The sequence below is a fragment of the Haliaeetus leucocephalus genome, unplaced genomic scaffold (assembly GCF_000737465.1).
Source record: "Haliaeetus leucocephalus isolate CR32 unplaced genomic scaffold, Haliaeetus_leucocephalus-4.0 Scaffold598, whole genome shotgun sequence".
NCBI lineage: Eukaryota > Metazoa > Chordata > Aves > Accipitriformes > Accipitridae > Haliaeetus > Haliaeetus leucocephalus.
In genome coordinates this window covers 3,142,837-3,169,203 of record NW_010973034.1, presented here as the reverse complement: position 1 = coordinate 3,169,203, position 26,367 = coordinate 3,142,837, and the positions used below count along the sequence as shown (strand labels likewise).

The following is a 26,367-nucleotide window of genomic DNA, read 5'->3' as shown; positions in this document are numbered from 1 at the left end:
TTTTACCAACAGGAAGTAAAACTGCCTTGTGAAATCTGTTGTATGACAAGCATTTGCTCAGAGAGTGAAAATGAAGCTGTTTGAAGAAGCAGTATGTCTTTTTTAGTTCTATGATACACAACCTAAGATATTTAATGAAACAGCATGCACTGTGACCTGTATGTTTCTTTCAATAGTCGTGATTTTTTGAGAACAGAAACCTTTACAAGAAAGAACTCCCATTTTCTACGTCAGATTTACTTAGTATAATTTACTATTAAAAGTTAAGAGAAACAATACATCTGTATAAAACTTTACTCTTCAGAAACTTTTGTCTGACCTCTATATTATTTACCTACTGATGTAAAATATTTTGAACAGTGATAACATTTCTTACATTTATATTTTTAGAACATCAAATTATTTTTAAGAACTACTGCAATCTTCTCTTTACCAGTAGATTTCTGCTGTTCATGGCATATTATGCCAGCTAGCATTTTGGAGCCATATAATAACCATTCCTCTTTCCAGCCACCAAATTGTTATTCTTTTGGTATAATGCGGATTCAGGAATGTAAGGCTGTGGACCTTAAACCAATGATACAGAAACCCATCATTTGAAAATCAGTGATGAATGCATGCATGTGGTTTACAGTTAAGAAGAGTCTGCATTTAAAGCAGCTCTTTAAGCCGTATCCTCTTTACTCAGAAAGCTGTGGCCTGCTCTGAGGCAGCTGTCCCACCTTCAGACAAATCCACTGAAGAGAATGGCCTCATTTACATTCAGAGGCAAAAAAATGTATAAGACTTCTAATATACAAATTAAACTTTCCTTCATCCTATACTTTAAAATTACACTCTGCCTGGACAATTATCAATTTAGATGTGACTGTATGCAGAACATTGCATTCCACTATCCACTTGAAAGCGCAAAAATTATATGTCATGTATGAATGGATTTCCTGATTATAGATTATAGGAAAATGAAAAACAGATGGATTTTAGAGCAAGTTGGCTTTACATTTTTATTTGGTTAAAAGCCATATTTTTTCTGGAATAGAACATTTTTAAACATTACAGATATAACTTGTAATGTATAATGAAAATAAAAACAGTAGATACACAAGTTTTAAAGGGCATATGTCAGAATTTGTAAATTTAGAGCATTTTCAATTCAAGAAGTTTTCAGAGAAAATTATTTTTCCTCGTGTTGTTTGTTATACTGACTTGAAAGGGTAAAAATATTTTATACAGAAAAAAGCCTGTTTCTAGACAGAACTAGTGGAGCAGCACGTGTCATGAAATGCAGTGCCAGACTTTGTATTTGGACTAATGGCAGAATATAAAGACAAATGCTTTCTGAGCATAGAATGCTCTTCTTGGGCATGTTCCCACATTCTGCATTTAGGCACAAGTGCCATTGACTTTAGAAGGAATTCTGTCCAAGTACAGACTGCATGATTAGTCCCTGCAATATCACTTTTAAAAAACATCCAGAAAAGTTATTTTTGTGCACCAGTAGTTAGTCAGTCAAGAAGAATTATTAAAAAAAAATAATCACTTACTCATGGAAAACTATGATTTGAACTATGTTACAAATTCATGTACTACTGTCTTAAATGGTCACTTCCATATTTTAGGAATTTAAGGGCACGAGTAGGGCACAAGTTTATTCAAGACAGGACAAAGAGCAAAGTTTACTTCTCTTCTTTTACCCCCCATTAGTAACTCCTGTACCTTACATGTAGTTTTGGTCATTGGTGTTATAGTGGTTGCAAAGTGGTTGCAATTCTTGATATTCTCAGAGTTAGGGCAATAACTCTGTACTGAGCATTAAGCCAGGAAACTTTCCACATGTTAAGGCAACACAAATGAGGAAAGAATAAATTATTTCTGTATCTCTCAACATTCTTGAACAGCATTGTCACGACTCAAAGTCTTTAAGTCTTGAAAAACTGGAAAATTTTTGTATTTTGATTTCTTAAAGTTTTGAACCTGTCATGTCCCTACTTGTTGCTTTTTAATTCGTGATTTCAAAGATACAAAAATATACTGAATGAAGAAACCTCTGTGGTAGTCCTAGAAGAACAAAGAACAAGACACATAATTTACATGTCCTTTCTTTGATCTCTTTTTCATATACTCTAATGCTTTTCAGTGACCATATGGGTTGAGAATTTACAATATCTTTAGGAACCTGGGATGCCTACCTCCCATTAATTTGAATAGGAAAAGACCTTTCAAATTCTTGAAAAAGTTTCAAGAAATATTGACGGTCCTTCCAAGTTTCTAACAAGTGTATGCACTTAGTTGTGGAAATTCTCATAATTCTTCCAAGAAGAATATGAACATTCTGTTTCATGGAGGATTCCTGCTCCTTGCTGGGTTATGTTAAATGCACATCCCATATCACTGACATTATGACTGACCACCAAGCCTCTCAAAAAGAATGTTACATTTAGAATGAATCTATATAAGCATGAGAGCCAACTATGCTATAATTTACCTCCACTTCAAAATATATGTATATATTAAAGAATCAATGCAGTAATAGAAATTTTGCTAAATTTACATCCAGTTTTGCACTCTTCACTCAGTTCATTTTCCAACTTTCTGGAGGAATGGTAATTGTTCTTAAAATTAATTAAAAGGCAATGAAAGGGTTCCTTTTCTCTCTTACATCTTACTTTTTTTGTTTGTTTGTTTTTTTGTTTTTAATGCATACACACTGCTGGAACAAGCTATGGTTTACCATCCAAACAAAATAGATACCAACAATAAAGCACTAATGCCAGGAAGCTGTACTGGTGTTCACCTACACATAATTTTTAAAAGAGATAATTGAAGGTTCTTACTCGCACGTTGCATGCCAGTCATTTCACTGTATGTGACCTCTACTAACTGCAAGCGGTAGAAGAAAACCAATCTGCAGATATGCTCACCCAGAAAAAAGAAAATCTTTACGTTAAAGTAGCTGCCCATTCCCACAACATTACACTAATGGACCTTCTTTACTGAATTACTGAAGGCAATTCAGACAGATGTGGTATGTAAAACCTACTGACTTCGTGTGAAGGAATTCTCAAGCATCTTGTGAAATATCACTTGCTATTTCAACTGCAACAGGCTGAAAGTGCTGTGAACTCATAGATATTTGGACGAATGGGAAGAGAATGAGGAGAAAACTATCTCAATAACTCTTTGTTACAGTTTTAGAAAACAACCATTTAGAAATAATGTAAATATAAAGGTAGAGATTCCTACAACAATATAAGACTAAGCTGATATCCAGGTCTGTCTCTGACTCACTTATTCTTGCCATGCAGGTAGTATAACAGTTAATGGGAAATTCTTGCTCTTAAGTCTAAAGCTATGTAAAGGGCTCTAATGGCACTACAGTAGTCCCGCGCTGGGAAAAAAGACAGTAGTTGGGAATCACTAAAATACTGCTAATTCTGTATGCAATTTAGGTGTACATGGAGGGCCACCTGCACTAGGACTACACAAAGCTAAAGGTTATACTGTGCATCCCAAATCACGATTCTGGGTGCTAGCGAGATCTCACTTTGGAAACCAGGCAAGTGTCCACTGCTTCCACTGCAGTGGAGGTAGATGGTCTCATCAAATTTCCCAAGGAAAACTGTGTGTATGATCTGCTTATATGTGCAGTACATTATGAAAAAGTGACTTCTCTGTTCTGTGGCTCACATTTTTCAGTCTTGCTATGTCCCTGGGCTGGTTCAAGCACTTAGTCTCAGATCCTACATACTGAGCCAGTATGGGTCTTACTGCTAAATCTTGTGTTTCGTGTCATTAACACTCCTCTAACCAGTCTTAGGGTTCCCCTCTCGGGGCCTGATCCAGACCCCCACCCATGGGCCGACATCCCATCCCCATCCCCATCCCCACGGAGGTGCCTGATGCCTGGGGCTGGGTCTGCTCTGGCGGCTGCCCCCTCGCCAGCCCCGCTCCCTGGCTGGGGCAGTGGGATGGGTCCTGGCTGCGAAGCCTTGCCCTGACACCCCCAGGAACCTCTGCTGTTCCCAGCCCCCACCGTGTCCTGGCGGCATGTTCCTCATCACGAAAGAATTAAAAACCAACTCTTCCTCTTCAAATCTTCATGTCGAGTACTGCCAGCTAACTTAACGAACTGTTTACATGGATGAAGTAGTCGAAATTATTTCTAACCCTGGGGCTAGTGCCATACAAAATTTGGAACGTCCTTACAGTCTACTCTATGTGGAGTATTTGCAGGTGCACACAACTATTGCTGGAAAAGGGCATGTGTATCCCATACTGCGGCAACTGGGCTCAGATTTCTTTCAGGACAAAGACGATGCCTCTCAGGCAGAGGCTGAAAGTGAAGAAGTGGCTCTTTGGCCACCTGACAATGGGGAACACATTGCAAAACACATTTCTGGAAATCTAAGGACATGCCATGAATCTAGGAGGTGAGAAATCTGAGATGCTTTTTCAGCCAAATGGAGAAATAGGTGAGTTTACTTAGATGTAGAATGAGAGACCATGAGAACAGAAACCTGACCTGTGCATCACAGACCATTAAACTTCATGCAAATACTTTACTGCTGAGTCAAGTGCATAACTAAGTACGTGGCAAACTAACCTGATCACCAACACTGCGGTTATGTTTTATTGCTATAATAAGATCCGTATTTAAATGTTTCTAAAGTAGTTCTGGCACTGACTATTCTCCCATTTTAGTCTAGGTGTTCACACCTTAATAAAATAAATGTAAAGGTGACACCTAACTGCCTACAGAATTAGCCCGTGGCTACGCACATAAGGAACTGTGAGCAACCCTTCAAAACATTTCTTATTGCAATTAGGTTTCCCAAGCTGTAGGCAGATATTTCAGCACATCTCTGGACTCCCTTCTTGCAACCTTTGGAACAGGGGTATATCACACAGGCAGTGAGGGTCTGTTGCAAATTAGACACTGAGAGAAGGGGGACTGCTTTTCCGTCTTCAAAGATGATCATCCTTATTCTTTCCTTTTTTGCTCAGCAAAGAAACAGAGCAATAGATGATCCAAGTCCAGGTCCTGTTTGTGTTTTTTTTTAAATTTTGCAGTACAGTTACTATTGTCAGTATGCTTATATTCTTACATTGTCTGATTATAGCATCTTACTATTTACCTTCATAATTCTTTAATGGCACCTCATTTCAGGAATCTCAGAATGTATAGCTTTAATGCAGAAACACTGTCTTTCCTATATCTTTACTTCTGATGGTATTGATTCACTGATTTCCACTTCCACAACACTATTCTGTTCTAATATGATGATTTATCAATAGTTACGCACATATATTTCAAGTTATCTTGTTTGGCCTGAAGCTTCACTTAATCAGTACAGTAACTAAGTTGTAATTATTGAGATGAATCATTTAAGAAAATTACACAGTGGTCTTCAGTTTTGTGCTTTATAAATATTACACGTCTGTAGATCAAATATGTGGGCACTGCACAATGAGCATCAGAACTATATTCCTGTGTCTTATAAGTTTTTAAGGTCCAGACAAGATGTCAGGGATCAGAGAATCATTTAAAAGTGTCTTACCATGGCAAAACCGCTACCCTGCCCCTGCCACAGGTGTTGTAGCTGCTACCATGAGGAGCAGGCACAGTGTAATGTCCCCGACCTTGTGTAGTGCTCCCTCCTCACTCACCCTTCACATTTGCAAAGGTTAGTCCACGCTCTACGCTAGGAATGCAGTGATCTTCCACACTAAGGTTCAGTCTAGTCGGAGAGGTCAACACCAAAACTCTAGGGTGGTTTTCAAGCTGAAATTTAGCTTGCAGAACAGCTTTTCTGAAAATCTCGAATTAACTGGCACAGACCTGATCTCTTAACATGCGCAGGATGCACAAATCATATCTGGTCCTCAGCTGTCTGAGATAACCCCCTCTCCAAAATATGTTTTCAGGACTTAGCTAGTCTCTTATGATTATAAGTTAATTCTCATAAAGCAATTAAATAATGCATATTAGGAGCATGTACCTTCATCTTGTATGCTAGCTGAAAAGATGCTCCATTCTAGTCCTGTTTATGCAAAAAACATTTTTTCTTTTTTTTATATGAGCTGTTCTAGAGTCAGAAGAAAGGAAAAAACCCTGAATTATGTCAGAGAGAACACTATATTACTGAAAAATATAATGTTTTCTGAAGATGTATAGCATCATAGAAAGATGAGCCTGAGAAGAGCAGAGGACATACCTCGCCTCTTGACTGCCTGAGTGAGACCCTCTGACAAATCATCTGCTTTCAACAAATTATTTGCTGATGACAAATAATTTCCTTTTTTTGGGTGTTTGAAATCAATTATCATTTTGGGGAAAAATGCTTTTTTAATGAAAAAAATTTCATAACAAGAAGTAATTCCAATTACAAACTGAACACATTATTTGAAAATGTACTTTCTTGTTTCCCCAAAGAAATTTTAGAAATAACTGTTAAGATTTTTTTTTAATAAAGATATAGCTAAAGTTAAATTGTTGATTTTTGTTAAATGCATAATTATTGAAAAATGAAGAATCCATAATTTAAAATTCAATGTCAGGAAAATTTCAGGACTATGTATATTAAACACAAATGATATATACTTATATTTTTAACTTATCAATGTTATTAGAACAGATATGCACACAAAAGGAAAGTGTTTTGCACATAGATAATACTACTTAGATTTGTTTTAAAATTTAAACAGATGCAAAGAAAAGATCAGTGACTAACCCACCCCTGCATCCTCTGGCTTTATTTCTGGGAGACTTCCAACTGTAACCAAAGGAAAAATCAGCTTGCAAGAGACGTGGAGAACGAATGGAATTTATGGATTGAATATCTTCATTGGAGAATCATGTTAAAAGTTAAAGGGCAGGGGTCACATTAATTTAATACTGCCAGGAGCTTCCACATGTGGCTGCAGTCCCCACTTCAAGAGGTTAAAAGCATTTCTTGCTTTCTTTCTCAGACCAAAGTCATTGCTGCATTCCAGATCCAGGAGGCATCAGCTATCTCTTTCAGGACTCAGGATAGGCATGAAATCCAGATGTTTGCTGATTTGCAATGCCTTCTTATGTTTTCTGAATTTGGACAAGGATATGGATTGGAGTGTGCAATGTGGTGTCTTAATGAGCAAGAATGCACAAAAACCCCAGTGAAATCCCTGTCTCACCAAAGTAAAGCATAAAATTCCCCCAGACTTCACTAGGAAAAGGACTTTATCTAAAGAATCCAAATTATTGTTGAGGAACATTTGAAACTGCTTGTCATAAAGGAAAAGAAGTCAATCACGCCTGTCTTTAAAATCCCACTTACAAAGAACCACAGTTTGTATGACTCACTTAATTGTTCATTACATGTGAACTTAGGGCTTTCTCCCCTTCAATCTTTTCAAGCTGTCTTTTTATAAATACAAATATTGAGACACTGTTGATTAGAGAGATGATGAGACAGAGAATAACTAAATAAATTACTAAGTCAACACTTACACAACTGATGGAAACCTAATAAAGGCCAAATTTTCTCAGATTTTCATTGAGGTCTACTCAGAGCCTACATGAATCTATTCATTGGTAAGAGATCACATGAGTTAGCTGAAAATACATGCATCCAACCTTTGCATATGACACCATTTGCAAGATTTTTTTGATTTTTACATGGACAGTAGCATCTATGCTTTCAAACTTATTCTCACAGTTTCACTGATGTGATTTTTACCTGTATGAAAAGAGTCTGAATAAGCTGTATAAAACAGATCAGTTGCTTAGGGCAGAAATAGGACTTAATTTTGGAAAGGCCTGTGTTGGCTGCCTACACATATATGAAATTCAGGTACTGCTGGACAGACTATTTCCTTCATACTATGTATTAGAGCTGTCAGACAAGTTCTACCGTTCTCCCTGCTTTATCACAAATCTTCTACCTCTAGGTAGTTCCCTTAAAACACTGACCCGCCCCCCCCATATATCCTCCTTATGGGGAGGAAAGCTGGAAAAGGGAAGACTTAATGGCATAATGTGAGTGGAAAAAGAGAAAAGGAGAGCTGTTATATTTTTCATTTCTTATCCCCCTCCATGGTTTTAAGCCAACCTGCCAATTTATGAGTTCTTATTGTTTGGATTTGGCACTATTGCATCACAAACTATGTTATGAATGACTGCGTGTTCTCTCTTTTGGACTGTAAACTTCCTTGGACAGGAACTATTGTTTACTATACTTTTGCACCACATCTTGCCCAATCTTTGGATCAGAGGTCTGTGGGTGACTGCACTCATCAAGTAATAAGGGAAGGGCAACAACTTATCATGCTCTCCCTGGTAAACCCAGTTCTAACAGGTTGCCCATAAACTGTGGTTTGGGAATCATTGTTCTAAGCTCACTTGTTTATTTAACATATTCCACACTTGTAGCCTAAGAATTATCTTCTCTTGACTATGCCAAGCATGATTTCAGGGCACAGTGGAGAATATTTATGTAACCATTTAATTTTTTAATTTTTGTTTTTAGTATTAGTTTGCTTATTTATATTTATATTTTCAAAAGACACTAATGCAACTAGGTGCCTTTGAAATCTTTGCTTATTTTCAGTACTGCTTGTAGGCTTATTTCGGCAGATTGCATCTTTTTAGTAAATCACTCTTTTTTGAGACGATACAATCCAGATTGCCTCTGCCCTGAGGGCTTGTAAATTAAACCCCCCTACTACTACGTATATTCCCATGTGGCTTGAAATACTAGTAGAATATATAATACATTCACCCACAGTCAGTACATGACCAAGAAAAGAAAAAGGAGCAGGAAAGCACTAGCAAATTATGATATTGCCTGGCAGATCCAGGACCTCAGCCCTCAGAAGATGAGAAGGCAACTGTTAGCTTGTGGTTAATTTCCAGAAGAAAATGACTAGCTGCTGAGTTATAGGTAAATAAGGGATTCAGTTATTAAAAAGACATGGGATGAATTTTTCAAAATGCATTACTGATCTTTTCAGTTTCTAATGATTTTAAAGAAGAGGTTTAAAGGTTGAGGTTGAGGATGCTTGATTTAAAGAGAAGAAGCACTTAATCCCTCAGACAGCATTTGTAGAGTCCCAAGTACTTTTGAATAACTTGCTCCTGTAGTTTAACAATAATGTCAAGATGGAGGCAGTACAGAAATCAAATAGTGAAACAAATTACTGAAAGTGAATAAACAATTAAAGCAAGTATATTTTTTATTATACCTATCCTGGATTTAAAACTTGAGATTGAATTTTTCCTTCAATTTTACTATTTATAGTGGTTTAAACCATAAAGAAATTCTGTTGATCTATATGGGTTTATTCCATTCAAAAGAAAATTTAATTATAAAATACAAAATGTCATAATCTGAAAACTGTATAAAAATGAAAAATATAACTCAATCTAAAAATATAACTCAGTTTGAAAATGAAAAGTATAAAGTACAGATGCAAAGAAAGACATCCCCCAATACTGTGTAATTTTGATATTAAAACTATTGAAAAATTTTTGAAGTTTTAATCTTTCATGAGGCTTTCAAAATAAATATTGAGCCACTGCGTAAAACTTGAGTTCACATAATTTACAGTGCTAAAACCTTGTACACATTATTTATTTCTGGTCAAGTTACTGTTAAGTGGTTTTGATAAAGACTACACTCCCTAAAAATTCAAAGAACTTTCACATAGTCTATTAAGTAAACACATAACATGTCACTTAGTCTTCATATTAGTTATGGCATAAACTAGAATCATTTTAGAGCATACCAATTTGGCTCCAAAAAGTTCTTGTTCCCTCTTTCAATCAAAAGCCTCTGGTTTGAGAAGATAGTGCCAAAGACATTGCTGTATTTATAATTTAGCAACTATACTAAATGTGAAGTTCACTCTAATTTTGTTGGCAGTTGCTACTATCACATGATAGAAACTATTCAATCAGTGTTTGGCTAAGAACAAATTTACTTTAACGAACCTGAGATAACCTTGGTTTAACTTAAAAATACTACTGATGGTATTTAGTTGTGTAGGATAATCAAGAAGTAGTCAGCTTTTTAAAGTTCTATTTATGTCTTGGGTTGACTCCCAAGGTAAATTGTGGATGATTTCAGGGTTATTACTTGAAATAATCCAAACCAACAAAATAACATACTTCTCAAAACACAAGCTTAACTAATCTTTTTCCATTTCTGATATTGCAGTTATAATGCAATTTGTTATAATGTAATTTGTTAAAGTAGTACAGAAACTGAGGCCTGGTGTTAGTAATCAAAAGTAGTTTCATTTTGTAATAGCAGAAATGAAACTCTTTAGACTCTTCTTCTTGGAGTATGTTATTTTGAATATATGCTATTTTTGGACACTGCAGAAAAATGCAAATTCATAATGTTCTAATTTGGCCAGAAACATGAACCCCAACAGATTAAACCACATGCTCATGCTACCAGCTTCTAAGATGCCAAATAGAAGAAAACACAGAGGTCTCTGTTTCTTGTGAAGAATGATGAACAAAGAGAACTTTTGATGTTTATTCTTCTGCACCCTAAAGAAAGAGGACTGTCCAAAATAGTGCTATTGTGGAATGATGCGACTAAGACAGAGGATTCAACCTTATAGTGACCTTTTAATCTTTCTTCAGCCCTGTATCAAATTCTTCCTACTGCTCTGCCTTTAAGAGATTTAGAAAACACTTCTTTAATGGTGTTTAAAGCTCTTATTGCCAGATAAAGAACAAAGACTATTCACACAATTAAATATTTATGATGCATTCCTAGCAATGCCCCTCATACATATGCCCCTCAAATCAATTGCCTACTCCAAAGTTACATTGCTTGAGAGCTTAATGCATAACACTACGTGCAGGAAATACAAATTCTTAATTTGTAAGTAAATAATCAAGCTATCCCTCTTCCTACGCTTATATATGCTTTTAATATATTTCTGAGAAAAAAATGTATTTAGAAGGAATATAAATTTTCCACTGGCATATTGATATACAGATTTTATTAAGCACAAGGATTATTAAGCTGAATGCGTGTGTAGACAAACTTTTATTTCAGTATGTGCCCCTTTTAAAAGAAAACATTGCCTTCTTTACTAATTGCTTTCCAGCGTCTTTTTAAAGGAACAGGGAAACCAGGAACGAGGCAATGGTATTTCTTAATAAGACAGTAGAGGGAGCTCCTTAATAGGGCAATCAATTTCCTACCCGAGTCCCTCCGTTGTCTTTCCTGAAGTTTAGACTGTGCAAGAGGTTAAAAGGAGATGAAATGCGAACATCTCCAGAATGAATCTTTCTTTAGCTGTGTTTCGCAGGCTAACAAAAGATAATTAACAAAACTATAATTTTCTATCATGCTTTCTTTTTTTGAGAACAAAGGAGACTAATAGCTAAGTTCCTGTGGTCTGCCTTCCCTACTCCTAAATTAATACAAAATGACCCCTCAAAGCTACAGCATGCATTTAAAGTGCCTTTTTGATACAATGCTGTGCAGTTTCAATTTTACTACAAATGCATCACACAAACATCTGTGACTCATCTATGCATGAAGATAAAAGGAGGGGTGGTCTAATGCAGACTGAGAAGAGCCAAGAAAGAAAAGATCACTATATCCAGAATTTCTTTATAAGTAATTTCATGAGACATCGTCAGAATTGGCATATATATCAGCCTTGGATTACAGTGCACAAAATGGATCTTCCAACTATTTTTCCATACAGTTCTTTCTGAAAGCAGTTAACCCAGTAAAATTGGATGTGTTCCATGTTTTACCACTCAGCTTATTTTCTTCGAACATATGTGTTTACTTCTCAAACTGAAACAGTAATCTTGCCATTGTCTTTTGTAATCCGTATTTGTAATAATGCAACATTGCTGACATTGCTAACAAACCACTGAGTTTACTGAGCAAAGGGGACTACTCTGACAACATTGCTTTGATAACACAGACCTTAGCAAGTACAGTTTTCATTAGTTCTATAGGAGCAGGACTAAAGGGGCTAATCTTTTTCTCTGCATGGGTATTTTGAAAATCCTTGCCCTGTTGTGTACCAAAGCACTTAAGCAAATACATAAAACTAAGCTTAAGTTAATTACTGATTATTTAAGTAAATGCTAACAGATTTTGCTGACTAGCAATGGTCTTAGAGCAGGGGCGTGAAATCAAATCTGTGATCAGTAGATTGAAGTCTGATGAGCGACTGAAATCTTTACTCAAGTTTAAATTCATAAAACAAAACCCCAATTCCACTAAAGTCAAAAGAAAAACTTGCTGTGACTTAAAAAGAATCAGGGTTTCTGACGCTGGCATCAGTAGAAGTTTTGCCTGAACAGGGCTATGCAATGGACCCAAAAGTTTTTACAGAAAGGCTAATGTGAAGGAAAACAGACATTTGTATCTGTGGAATTTGTTGAGGTGTAAGATTTTTGACATTGCTGAAAACAAGCCTCCTCCTACAAATAAGAGAAGCAGAAGTATCGACTCCCCATTCCCCAGCTGGGGGAATTAAACCGATGCCCATCACTTTCTAATATCCCACCTCCAATATGGAGCTATTTTAGGACTCAGCCTTTGAAGGAAGTCCTTTGTTCACCTAGAAAGATAAATATAAACTCTTTCTCTTTACCTGCACTGGTGCCAGCACCGGTTGTGAGGTCCCCACCCATCAGGCCACCTAGGGTGTTGAAATGAAATACTACAAATGAGCACGATAAATTGTAACAGGCAAACATTCAAAACATTTTCTCTAACTTCAGATGGCCTGCTCCAGTACCCACCACTGTTTTCCTCTGACTTTAATAGGCATCGGATTGGACCCATAGTCATAAAAGTGTAATGTTTAATGTTACCCGTACGAGATATTTGCCTTCCAAGGACAAAATCGGTACTACACATCATTTCATCATTTTATTTTCATACTTCCACAGCATATGAAAAATCAATTATATTTGAAAGTTATGTATAGTAGACCTTCATTTGAAAACTATCTTTCCTTCAGTATTAGTCAGAAAAGCAAAGGCTTCCACATAGGATTGGGAGGAATAGTCTGAAGGTTCCTGGACAAGAATTTAACTCAGAAGCTGTAATATATATCTACATAGCTTTTAATTTTAATTTCCTCAGCCTTTCATAGACATTCACTCTAAGGATTTTTAAAACTTCTCTTTGCACTTGGGGACCTCAGATGGTTCTTTGAACCTGGTATACTTAAGGATCTTGATGTTCTTTTGGCCAGACAGAGTGAACGAACTTAATCCCCATTTATCCTATTCAGAGGTGAGTCCTCATCATCACCAGAGCAAAGCCCAGCCTCGTGCTATACAAGGCACTCAAGTACAGAGCTCAACTAACATTTACCCATCAAGGAACTTGTGAATGCATAAATAATAATAAAGTCTGCATTTAGCCTCTAGACCGATGATTTAAGTAATGAGTGTCCTATTTTACTTGCTTCAACTTGTTTGAGTTGGCTACATTTTCTCCCCTGCCCCCTTAAGCTTTATGGTATAGTGAGTTCTTGCATGAATTAAGTAGACAAGTTGCCTTTTTATGAAACAGCAAATTGTCTGCCCTTTTATCCTTTATTGATTTCCTTTAACCTTAGTCAATATTCAGCTTTTTCTAGAACTTTTTTTTTTTTTAATTTTCTAAATTGGGAATAGAAACCCCTTTGGCTCTTCTTTTGATTTTTCAACACAGCAATTTTGGACAAACTGTTATGACTGGTAAAAACAGAGTTCTTGTTTCTCAGAGTACAGTTTAAAGTGACCTAAGGCACAGAAGCAGCTGATAAAAGAGCATTTAAAGGGATGGGATTGAACAGAGCCTACCTGTGTTACCTGCACTCGGAGGCCGATGTGTCACGCCAGGAGACATGCTATTTCTTTGCAAAGAAGGATGAGCCAGCGGCAAAAGGTTGGGGTTTCCCAGTGAGCTGACTGGGTTACTGTATACCAAACTGTTGTGGTTGGACACTGGGATAGAAACTGGCATCTCAAAGTTTGGTGGTGGAACAGCCTGTACAAGCAAAAAAGGGAAACAAAGACGAGAATAGTACAGAAGCACAACAGCCTTCAAGTACAGTTACTCTATATTTAGTTGGAATATTTTGTAGTTGGTGGTTAAAATATTTACGCTCTCCCTCCTCCCCCAAGAGTCAAGAGAAGAGTTTCAAAAGAGTTACCAAGGCTTTTAAATATGGTATTTCAAATCATGATTCCATCTTCCTTTAATGCAGCTTGCACATTTAGTTTGTAAGAACTGGAAAGATTTTTTTCTTTTTCTTTTTTTTTTTTTTGTTTAAAACTAACCCCTGCTTTATGAAGCTTAATTTTCTTTTTCTTTCACTCCATGAAGTCGTAATTGTTCACTTGTGATATCTTAATCTAGTGTCACAGATGACTGCAAGATCAAAGGTACATGATTATGATGACTTCATTGCATGGATAAAAATTAGAAGGGGTGGAATGCAAAAGGGAAAGCTTTAATTTCAGCTTATGTTGCTTTAGCAACCAGAATGATCCCAAATCATGTTAAAGGCACCAACACAGTAAATTACCTTTTTTTTAAAGTTTCTATCTTAGCTTGGAGGGGCTCAAAAGAAACAAAGTTATACTCCGGGACAGGTAGCAAATACAAGAAGTTCAGATACACACCAGTCTTTGGGTTCTTTGTGGTTTTTTTTTTGTTTGTTTGTTTGTTTTTTTTTTCCCCTGGTTGGGTTTATTTGTTTGTTTTGTTTTGTTTTGGTCCGTTTTGGGGGGGGGGTTAGTGGTGTTTGGTGACACCTTTTCAATACACTGTTTTCATGCTTTAAGGCAGGATCCTCTGCTCAGCCAACTTCCTTTGCAAGAATCCCTTTCAAAAAAGAGCCAAATTATCGACCATTCTGACAGAGCTTGTGAGGACATGTAGTACCTGATTCTCACTATGCTCCCAGAAAGCCCAACTCAGGTTTCCTTGGTTGGCTGGTGGGTTTGTTGTTTGGCGTTTTCTTGGGTGGCAGTTGCCTGAATTCCTTTAAAATTTATGACTCTGGTGGCATTCAAATGCATTAGAACTCCATATTTAATTTACTTGTTTCCAAAATAATTAATTTCTTGCCTTTGTGAAGGGAAAGAAAACTTTTTCAGAATTACCTGACAGCATTTTATATATTCAAATACCTGAATGCAAATGAAGTACCCCTTAATTCACCATTTAAAAATCGTATAAGCTTCAAGAGTCTAAACCCATCAAAAAATTCTTTAAACCAGCCTTGTAACAGCTTCAGAGGGAGGAAATCACAGATTTTAAATTTGTTGTTGGCAGCTGATAGTCCTGGTAAATCTTCATGTACCTAGAGGGAGTACGTTGAGAGCTGGACACATAATCTGCTGTGTCAGGGAACAGAGGCACCCTGACCTTCTGCCACCCACACGTCTCTTCTTTGGCTGGCCAGAGCTGTTGTCTGTGCCCTGCGTATTACAGTGCTAGCCATCAAATTACAGTTATCCCTTAAGTTTCTTTTTTTTTTTTTTTGTCCTCTCCCCTTCCTAGGCGCAGACATAATTTTGCTCTAAATATAGAGGAAACATTTTGCTTAACCACCGAAACACACAGCAAGATTTAGTTCAGCATATGATGTGAAGGATATGTTACACAAATGCCTTGGGACTTATTTCAAAGTGTTAATTTAGCTCTGAAACCCTCTACGTAGCTGTGGCCTGGTTTTGTGAGAGATGGCCGTAGCATAATGGCTGAGATCAGGTCGGGCGCTCGAGTGGACGGACCTGCTGGCATTGCTCCCCAGGTGGGAGGCTGCACGCTGGGGCTCGCCTCCCTTTGCCGAGGAGCTGAAATGCACCCCAAGGGCCGTATTCTTCCATAGAGTTGACTGGTTTAAGTAGAGGTGGGAAGGGGATGAGAGGTGTCTTGGTGTTCACTGTGTAAGGAGCAAAACTACACTTGCTGCTAGGTCTGTGTAGGGATTCTGAAACATACTAATGTTTGTGTCTCACAAATAGAAAAAAGAGAATAAATGATTAAGTGATGAAAAATGTCATTGCTGAAGTATGCTTTTTCAGGAACCACCTTTTTATGCCTGCAGATGTGCTTACAGGTGAAGTCCAGCTCACTAGTTGCATGCGTCACTTGCCTTTCAAAGGAAAATTTACAAAGTACCTAGCACAAGGAGTACCAGCGTATGTCACGACTGAGGTCTAGGGCCCTTGGAAATAGGCTCACATAGCATAATCTGAAACATCTTATCAGTCTGAAGGTATGTTTTGAAGCAAGACATTCTCCGCACTGGTCACAGACAGACCCCAAAGGTTCCCAAATCCAGTGTAAGTCAGAAGTCCATGGCTGTTCCTGGAGCTCAAAATCAGCTGCTGCTGCTGGTTTCTGCCTTTTCAAAAGGTTTTAGCCAGTGAATTCACATGAGGAGAGATGACTTAGCTCCACCTCCAGCCTGACGTGAGACACGAATAAGCCAACACGGAGTCCCTTGTTATTGCAATGTTCGGGGCTGTGGTGGAGAACTCTCTGTCTGTTGGCTTTGAGCACATGATCCTGTCTGCCCGAGTGCCAGCCCATCTCAGGTTGAGTATCACCCACTGGGGAGCACTTTGCACAATGTCTTCTTCACCTCTGTCATGAGATCTGTGAACTCTGCCCTCCGAGCCTGGGTGGACATCAGTATTGCCTCTATTTTCTTAACTTCTCTTCCTAATCCAAACTTCTATTGAGTTATCTAAACTAAAACACAGGTACAAATGCAGGTGTGAAGGTCTTGCTAATCCTCAACAGGCTTGTCTGCTTTCATCATTACACTCTGTCTTTCTTCCATGTACAACCCAAACCCTTCAAGGGCTGGAATCTTCTTTTTCTATGTTAGCACAGCACAAAAGAGCTCCAGTCTTGGTTGCTCTTGTGGCTGCCAGTCTCCCTAGTCATCACTGAAATATAAAAACATTGCTGAAACAGTTACTTAGCTTTCATTTTGTCATTTTAAATATAATTTTTAAACTAGTTAAAATATTTTCTTAATTTCTGTAGTAATGGTTTCATATTCACTATTTTACCTACTATCTGGATATACTTACTTCTATTTACAGAGTACTTCACAGGCAATTTTATCAGGGCAAAGTCAGTTTACTCTGTGCTTTGCAGCACAATACACACTATGTCTGGAATACAGTAGTTTTTATTTCTTCTCCTCAGCAGTGAAAGGTTAGAGAGAGAAGTTTCTCAGGATAAGCACCAGTATTAAACAGTAAGTCCCCAGCAACAGTTTTGCTCTGGTTGCCCAGATTTTGTTACAGTCTTATATTTACTTCACCAAGAACTGCAGCCTCCTGCAGATTCCCTAGTCATTCTTGGTGGTAAGTCACGGGGCATATCTATTCCAGCTACGCCTGGTGGACTTTAAAGCTTATGATGCACTTGCATAATATCTATATTAGTAAATTAAACTTGCCTAGAAACTGAGGCCATCTGAGGCCACAAAGCAGTCCATGTCCATACTATTAAGCTTTCTCAACCTCAAAAACATCATGACTACATATAAACTGACAATTGGGAATTGTTCCTGGCCTGGGCTAACTACCAAACAGAGCTAAGAAATTGTCTGGGAGATCATTATTTGGTGGGTGCCAAAAGCATGCCAGGGACTGTTCAAACAATTCAGGGCAGAGATAAGCACCTCCCGCTGCCTCGGTATGTTCTTTGCCATTTGCTAATTTACTAACATAGATGAAGCCTTACTCTAATGTGTACGCAGCTTGCCCCTTTTTGCCTTTTTTTTTTTTTTTTTCTTTTTTCCTCCGTCTTTTCACCTTTGGACACAATTGCCAAAGAGGGCAGATGGCTCACCTGAGAGGGTACCGCCAGCGTGCAGCACACACTGTGTCAGCCGTGTGCTCCACAAGCTGTGGTACGTTGTGCAAAGCAAAGCGTTGGGGACTCAAACCCCTTGGAAATTAATGGACCAAACATTCTGTGTTAAATATTGTTTTTGTCCCTCCCATGTTCAACCAGGCCTTCATTTATTTAGAGACAGAGATACTTATAGCTCCCTTCTAGTGGACTATTTCTGTCTCCTCTGCTTTCATCACTCTTATGAAAACTACAAATAAATGTCTAATTATTATCAGATGTTTTAGAACAATATAAATACTTATCCCCAGAAAATTATCTGAGGAAACATTATTGGCCTTAGCTGTTAGGAGCAAAAGCCAATTTTGTTTTCATTTGGCAGCAGCTTTATTCTGTTACAAGACCAGGCACAGGCATTGCATTGTTTTATATATTTTGTAAGTAGTGATTTAATGACTTGACTTGGTGACTTTTTGTTCAATTTTGCTTTCTTCCTCCCCAACTTTCTTGGCTACATTTGATGATCACAAGTAAATGAATGTAACTTCCCTGACTTCCCTGAAGTTATACTGATTTGCACAGTTAGGGAAATTATCATATACACTATAATATATATAATACGTATATATAAAAACATATGTTAGATTTGCAAATTTCCATTATGCACTAGCTTTGAGCTCTATCTTGCTCATTACCTCTTGGCTTATGCCAAGAGAAGGAGCTCCGGTTGCATTAGGGGAGAACATCTACTGATTCTTCCTTTTGTGGTAAGCAGCTTGATGGACCACACAGACCTTGAGCTCTGCAGTATTCAAAGAAGGGATATCCTGTCTTACATGAAAAGAAATGCTAACATTTTGCAGTTCTGTATCTCTGAAACAACTCTGAAGTAATTTCACAAAAAGATAATACACTGCACCTTGTAACACCCCTGCAAGGTAGGAAGTTACATTATACCAAAATACAGCTCAGGAAACCAAGTTAATCACCATGTTAATAGCTGAAGTAGGACTATATTTGACATCAAAAGGTTAAATTTAATGAAATAAACCAGAGGGAAAGTCCATTGATTTTTGGGAGGACAAAAGTGATGTGCCGTGTTTAGATTAAGTGTGTTGTTTCTAATTCCTAAGACTTTCCTAGTTTTATAGAAAGGATCATTTTCCCAAATGCTTATGGACATAAAGAAATTGATAGAACTCACTATCACAGGAATGACTTTTTTTCCAAGGGTTTTTTTCATGTCTTAAGATTTCAAATGTTTATAACATGTGCTGCTTTGTTGGAACAAAAACAAGTAGCATGAGAGAAACAGAGGATCTGAAGGACCATCCCAAACACAATTTTTAAGGTAGCTTGTTTAAATACTATCTGATTGAAAATTCTGTCACTTGGATTTGAACAAGCCAAAAGGTCATCCTTGAAAGAAAGGAATGGCAATTGCTAAGATTTTGACGTGAAAAAGGGTTAAGCATTCCAGCTTATAATGTTCACCCTAAATGTTGCAGTCATCGCTTGTCAAACTGAGTTCCATCTTGAGCAACCAAATTCATGGTGACAGCTTTAGAGCTTTTTTTTTTCTGAGAAAAACAGCTATGCAAAAGAAGCAAATAAAAAGGGAGGTAATAAAAGATGGAATGTATATGTATTCCTCTCTGATATTTTATATACATGTTGGGCATCCTTAACCAGCCATTCCAAATACTGATTTATCAAATTTGGTGCCATTCTGGTCTCTAGGAAAATCTTTATTATTTAAATTTTTTTGGTAAAAATACATTTGCCATGATGTGAGAATTTCTTCAAATTTTAATTAACTTGAGTGAAAAGCTTTGTGCTGAGAATTAATGGAAAGAACAGCTACACTGCATGAGGCAGAATCTGAGCATCCTTAAGAGGTATCCTCGGCTTAGGTATCAGATTTTGTATGCACAATTGACTAGCACTACAGAAGAGACTTTGCTCATTCTGGGTATACAGACATCCTTTTTGGCAGCTAACCATACAACCTACTTGTGGGAATGAGGAATGAACACATCCAAATGATCTCTTTTAGAAGCAAGCAGTTACCTATGCAAATTCAGATGCTTCTTTGGACCTGGGCAAATCTTTGATTTGCTATTTTCTCTTGCACGCACATTTGGAAGAAGGGCCAAATATAACCTCCAAACCTCCACATTCTTTTTGTTGGCTTTAAAAATGTAATATCAAACATAATGACAAAGTATTCTCCCCTTGTATGTCTTGTGCAAACAAAATAGCACATGCAGAGTTATTTCTCTTAGATATCTGGCAAGGCATCTGACCGATGGTTAGAAATCTTGACTTGGTTAAAACAAAATTTAGCTCATGTTAAAGCATTAAAGAAATGCTGATGAGGTCAAAGCAAATTCTCTGATAAAGCTGTAAAATCACCCCAACACACAAACATGTCTGAATCCTACCATTAGGCTCTCATGCAGTCTGTTTCTCTGCAGCGAGCAAGTAGCTGTAACCCTTCAGTGCTGCAACTGAGTTTAGCAGAGACACTTGAGAACTGAAGTGACACGCACAGAACACACTAATTACTATATATAAAGGAATTTCAGTTCTACATCGTTTTTTCTATATCACCACAGAAAGTATTCTGTGGGTTTGTTAGCCTGTCCACAAAGAAACATTTCCATCGTTATTTTTTAGACATAATTTAGGCGAGTGGTGTGGTAAAACAGTTCTGTAAATCAAGTGAATATAATGTATACATGTATATTTCACTTCCTTCTGTAGGTTTCACCTATAGTAGGCTTTGTCTGTGTGTCAGAGGTAGCGACTTGGAAGAAAAATATGTTGTGTGAAATTTTCTGACCACAGTGTTTAATTATATATTTGGCTATTAAAGCCTGTTTCCAGCTGAAATGTTTTCCTTAAGAAGCCAGAACTGAAAGGGTTATGGTTTGTTACTGCAGCAGTTATCAGCAGACAGCCATCTAACCTTTGGTACTTACAGGTATTTTATGGCTCTTGATCATATTATCAAATTCTTCATTAATTTTTTTGTATTTTTCTTCAGTGCGTGGGGTGAGAGCGTAAGAGGAGTCAGGATCGGGGCTTTCACAGCCTTTGTTTTCTTTCTTGTTCAATGCCTGCCAGGTTCAGAGAAATATCAAAGAGTAAAAAAAATGAAAGGGAGCTTAGAGTACTTACACATAATCTTTGCCTGCTGATCATTAGATCAATATCTTCATTAATTTTTCTGTACTTGTCCTCAGACTCAGGGCTGTGACCTACTGAATCGTCTGCATCGGGGTCTGGACTGTCACAGCCATTAAGTCCTTTCTTTCTCAATGTCTGAAATACATAATTTGGAAAGTTCAATCCTTGGCACAAGCTGCAAGAAAGACTCAGCAGTGTTACAGTAACACAAACAGCCCAGCAGTGGAAGGTTTTACACTATGCTTTAGGGAAAGAAAGTGACTAGGGATCCACATCGATGCTGTAGGTCTCCAATTACGAGCGGCAAGAGAGGACCATACAGACCTCTTTCTTCTGAAACTGGAATCGGTCAATAAAGAATGGAGATGGCAATCTGGCAAAGTGCCTGATAGTACCGCCCCCCAACCATGTCCAATAGCATTAAGAGATTAAGATACCCATCCAGAATGCAATTTCTTTAAGATATTTATCCATTTGAAATGAATGAACATTAAAAGCAAAGGATGTATACTGTTCACAGTGGAATACCCCGGTGTTTTCCTTTTCTCTAAATAAAGATACAGGAGAAAGAAATGAAAAAAAAAAACCCAACAAACCTGCAACAAAGAAAGAGGAGTACCTAAACTGAATTCTGGCTTTGAATTAGATATAAGGCATGACATTAGCAATGCCCCACCATTCCTAAGTGTATGCTTTTGATAGGACAAGAGGGAAGGCAGAGTTGCTAATGTGGCTGTGAAATACCGATTAAGAGCTTCTAGACATGGTGTTTACTTTTTATTGACTCCAGTTACAGTGCTACAAATGCACAGTGCTGAAGCTTAATGTACAGGAAAAAGCACTGCTATAACTGTTGCTTAGTGAAAAGTCAAACCAGATGAATTTCAGGTTCAGCAGCTCAAATCAACCTTCACAATCATGACCATCATCACCAAGATAAATAATGGAGATAAAAAAGCTTAAAAATAGAGTGAGATCAGTAGCTAACAATTCAGAATGGTTGCCTGGCCTCAAATAGGTTTTAACTGATCTACCTTGACAGCTCACCAAAGAACACTCATTAACGTAAAAGAATATGAGAAACAAGTCTTTGTGGACTCCCCAAGTACAAACAATAGTACACAAAGTCAATATTTGTAAGATTTCTCAAATTCAGCTTGAAGAATGTCTCAGTCAAAAACTCTTCAGAGAGTCCATTTGGCTGTCTATAAACTTTATTAGACAGCTTGCAGTTAATTCTGAGTTGCAACCTGGCTAAGCAATCTGAGTTACAACATATAGATCACATAGCACCCTTGTGTTAATAAGTGGCTATGCTTGTGCTGTGTATTAGTGTGGGATACTCTAACCGGTTTCTTTTTGCCTTCTCAGAATGGCTGCCTCTCATCTGAGCTTTTTGTTCCTTTTGGAAAAATACATCTCCTAATAATTTTCTTTATGGGAATGCCCAGTTTACCATTGTCAAATCCCTGAAGTATTATAATGTCATACCTTGTTTCTGTAGTATTGTAGTTATTTAATAAAAATTAGACTTCATTTTCTGCATTTTACCTGAGACTGAAGAACAGAACCCTCTTATTCCTGCAAAAGCTATAAAGCTGTTCTCCTTGTGGAGACACACCCTCTGAACCTCACATTTTCACCAAGTCAGCAAAGTGATGGCGATCTGCCCTAATACATCTGAACCTTCCAAACTCATGTTGTGGACCTCTGAAACAGATTTAGGCAACTGTGGAAAGCTGGCTCAATGTAGATCTTTCTTTTTAGACTTTGTATCTACACAGACTTCACATCTAATCCCATGAGCTACTACTGACACACAGACAAAACTATAAATCCATTGGAATCAAACCTTAAGAAGCTAAAACAACATGAATGATTCTCTACACTTCTTCCCCACTCCCTCTTATCTCTCTTTTATCTTTTAAATGTTAACTAGCAGAACAGACATAGTCGTGTATGATTTGTACTGCTACTAGCTTGAAACAAGCCATTTATAAAGAGGGTTTTTGCAATCAGCTGTTGTTTGATAGATTTAATAGATACAATATGATATATTAAAAGTGAAATTTCTCTTTTTACATCTGAATAACTAATCTCAATTAATGTTCAACTCTTTGTGTAAGTCCAAAAGAGTTGTCTTCTTAATACATAAAATATTCTGTTTTCAAGATGCATTGGATCAAGGTGGCCAGACATGAAACCCAGATCAGCACTCTTGGGACCTTTTCTTGAGCTCATCTGAGTCACTGATGGAGTCCTGCTAATTCACATGGCGTCTCTGAGGAATGATGCTGATGTGAGCTGGATTGGACGGCATCCTCAACTCCAAGTTTGAGATGACAGTCCAGCTCCTCTATTTACAAATGGCAATGACCTCTTTTTTACCCAGAGGTCAACACAGCTGCAACTGAATGGGCATAGGTGAGGAAAGGTAGCTGCACAATTGTTATCCTACCAGACAACCCAGATCAAGAGCAACATGAAGAGACAAGAGGGGGAATGTTTTGCCTCTTCTTTGAATCTTTTCCTCTCCCACCATTCCCAAATCCTTGTCTGCTGCATTCACATGGCTGTGTCTGGGTGAAAGAAGATCCACCTTGTCCTCAGCACACTCACAATGCCCTAAAGCTCTGCGACTGTCTACTTAGCACTCATATGAAATAGTCACTTCTGTGGTTTGTAGAGGTGCAAGAATGCACTGCCATCTTTTAGTTGTCCAGAGGAGGAAAGGCAATGTAACCCAAGGCATGTCTTGCAGCAGTCTCTGAAAAGAGACCAGATTCCCTCCCAACATAGTAATGTTTTTATTTTCATACATTTTTTTTTTCATACCCTTAGAAAGCAGGTTTCTGTGGCACCAGGCAGAGAATAAGCAATCTCTATTTTGACCAGAAAAGCCAAAGACCAAATTTAGTAAAATCGTGTTGGTATTCTACCCAAAATTAACTTCAGCTCTAAAGAGTAGAGGCAAACCTTTCGCTTGCAAACACCATCAATCCATGTGTTTGGCTGGTATCTTGGCCGAAATGGCTAATGAAGCTCACTAATGCAGTGCACTTTTTCCCTGCCCCTTGTCCCTTTGTTGCCACCCCCCCCCCCCCAAAAAAAAAGAAAAGAAAAGAAAAGAAAAAAAAGAATGTGCTTCAGTGAGTTGTGGTAAGGTTAGGCAACAGAAATTTTCACAAGTGTGCTGCAGTCAGAGGCACAGCTCCTAGCTTTGTGAGTGCTGGAACTAATGCCTGGTTGCCTGTGAATTGCATTTTGGGGTAAAGTGCAATATCCAGAGAAGCTTTCCTGTGGCTGGGTGTTTTGGGGCTTCTTGTGCCCCCTACCCATCTTTCTGCTGATTCTTTGTTGCTTCTGTGTGTAAGGACTCATGCTGCAACACTGCCTTCAGCTGGGTGTCTTTTCTGGGAGTAATTTCTGGTTCTCTTTTTCTGCACAAGAACACATAATTTTAATGAAACTTGTTGGAATTTCATTGTCTATGAGACCCCTCCTTTGTGCCAGATTTGCCTGGCACTGAATAAAAAATGAAGAAATTATAAGGGAAAAGACAGAAGAACAGACTGGTAGACTGCACAGGCACATGAACACACTTACATACACAGTTCTCTGGAGAAGAGAGCAGACTGAAAGTGACACACTTATCCTCTGCACTAAGGTCCTGCGTGGTATTCAGGACAAATATAATGATCCTCAGTATCTTAGCATTACCTCTCGCTTCTCAACATGCCAGCTACAGTTTTGCCTATTCTATTGCCTTGTTTGTAACTTTATTCTCCTCCACATCATTACCTACCACATTATACTTCCCATAAAGGTCCTTTATTGTTGTGCTTCAACACAACTCAACACAACACAAGTTGGTACGGCACAACTAGAAGAGGCACAGACCAGTATATAACTGATCCATCCTTATTCAGAAGCTCTCTGGACTCCATGTCAATTTTTCCTCTTTTTTGCTGTGTCACCTCTTGAAAGCAGAGGCTGGTTCTGGATATCGGAGACAACTGGAGTCATGACGAAGATCAACTGGGTTTCAGCAGGCTAGAGTCTTTGACCCAGTCTTGCAGTGATTTAGAAACCATTTTTCTTACCATGTTAAGCTGTCATAGCCTCTTACAAACCCTGGAAAATAGCCAGACCTATCGCATCCTCTTGGAGATTAGCTAGTTTCCAAAGCTTTAATGACTATTCAGGGAATTTTTAAGAGGATAAAATTACACAATTGTATAGTGCATTGCATTCTAGAGAATCCCAAGCCAGATTTCAGTTATTTTTAAAGAAAATAAGCCATTTTTGAACTACGGAAGCTCCACTTCTTCCAAGCAATTAAACAAGTAATTATATTGGACTCCAATAACCTAAAATCAGCCAAGGCATTTGAAAAACAAAATGGTTAAAGGAAAACAACCTTTGGCTGAAATCTCATATGCCAGCAATTTAGCCTAAATCCTGCTCTATAAATCTCAGCGGAGAAGTGCTGACTTAGTGACATACTGGCTGCTGTAAAATGAAGTATAAACAACTATTTACTTTCATTTCATGCAAAATTTATCATCACTACAAAAGCACAAAAGAAAATATGGCACTAACAGCCAGGTCTGATTTTATCAAGGCAATGGAAATCATTGCAATTTGAAGGCTTTTGAGGAGGAAAAGCCTTTCATTTTCCTAATCCAGGCTCTGTTTCTGCAGTACTATCCTCTTCTTTTAGCATTTTTTTAACAGGAAGAGTGGGGAAGGTTAGAAATTAATTTGTTTTTCATCCTATCCTTTCGTTTGCTTATCTTTGTAGAGGGGCATCTCCTTTCTTCTTAATAAGTTCATCTGCTGTGGAACTGCTCCCCACAACACTCCAGGGCTTGAGAAGCCACAGATATCTGGTCTTGGAAATGCTCACAATATAGCTGCCCAATTAAAAAGACTGGGTCAGTCGATAAGGTCTCCAAAAGGTTCAGACCAGCCCACTCTGTCTGTTTCATTTTGATATCCTCTGCAAAAAAGACTGAACTATTGCAAGGTTAATCACTGTCTTCATTTGTGTAATAAAATATGTGATCTCACTGGTACTTCATCTGTAATCCAAATTTACAGTATGGAAAAATTCAGAATTACAAGTCTACTTCTACAAATTCCTGTATCTGTTATGTTGTCTAGAAGCCACCACAATGATCTCTAACTGATAACCCCACTAGCGACCATGACAATCCACAGAGTTGTAATTTGGTAAATTATATTCCACTCTCAGAAGACAAAAACCACAAGTGCCCTCCATTTTCCACTATCACTTTCTTTCCTGTATCTGGATGGGATA

General features: G+C 37.8%; 1 protein-coding gene across 3 annotated transcripts in view; it reads right to left on the bottom strand.

The window, feature by feature from the left end:
• MEF2C (myocyte enhancer factor 2C) overlaps nucleotides 1-26,367 on the bottom strand; it is a 126,953-nt gene that overhangs the window by 17,497 nt on the left and 83,089 nt on the right. For all 3 annotated transcript variants that reach the window (XM_010578038.1, XM_010578040.1, XM_010578041.1), the window contains exons 4-6: nucleotides 21,036-21,179; nucleotides 13,826-14,012; nucleotides 12,622-12,669 (exon numbers count right to left, since the gene is read on the bottom strand). In XM_010578038.1, coding sequence (XP_010576340.1) covers nucleotides 12,622-12,669; nucleotides 13,826-14,012; nucleotides 21,036-21,179 — 379 coding nt within the window. The remainder of the gene's footprint in view (nucleotides 1-12,621; nucleotides 12,670-13,825; nucleotides 14,013-21,035; nucleotides 21,180-26,367) is intronic.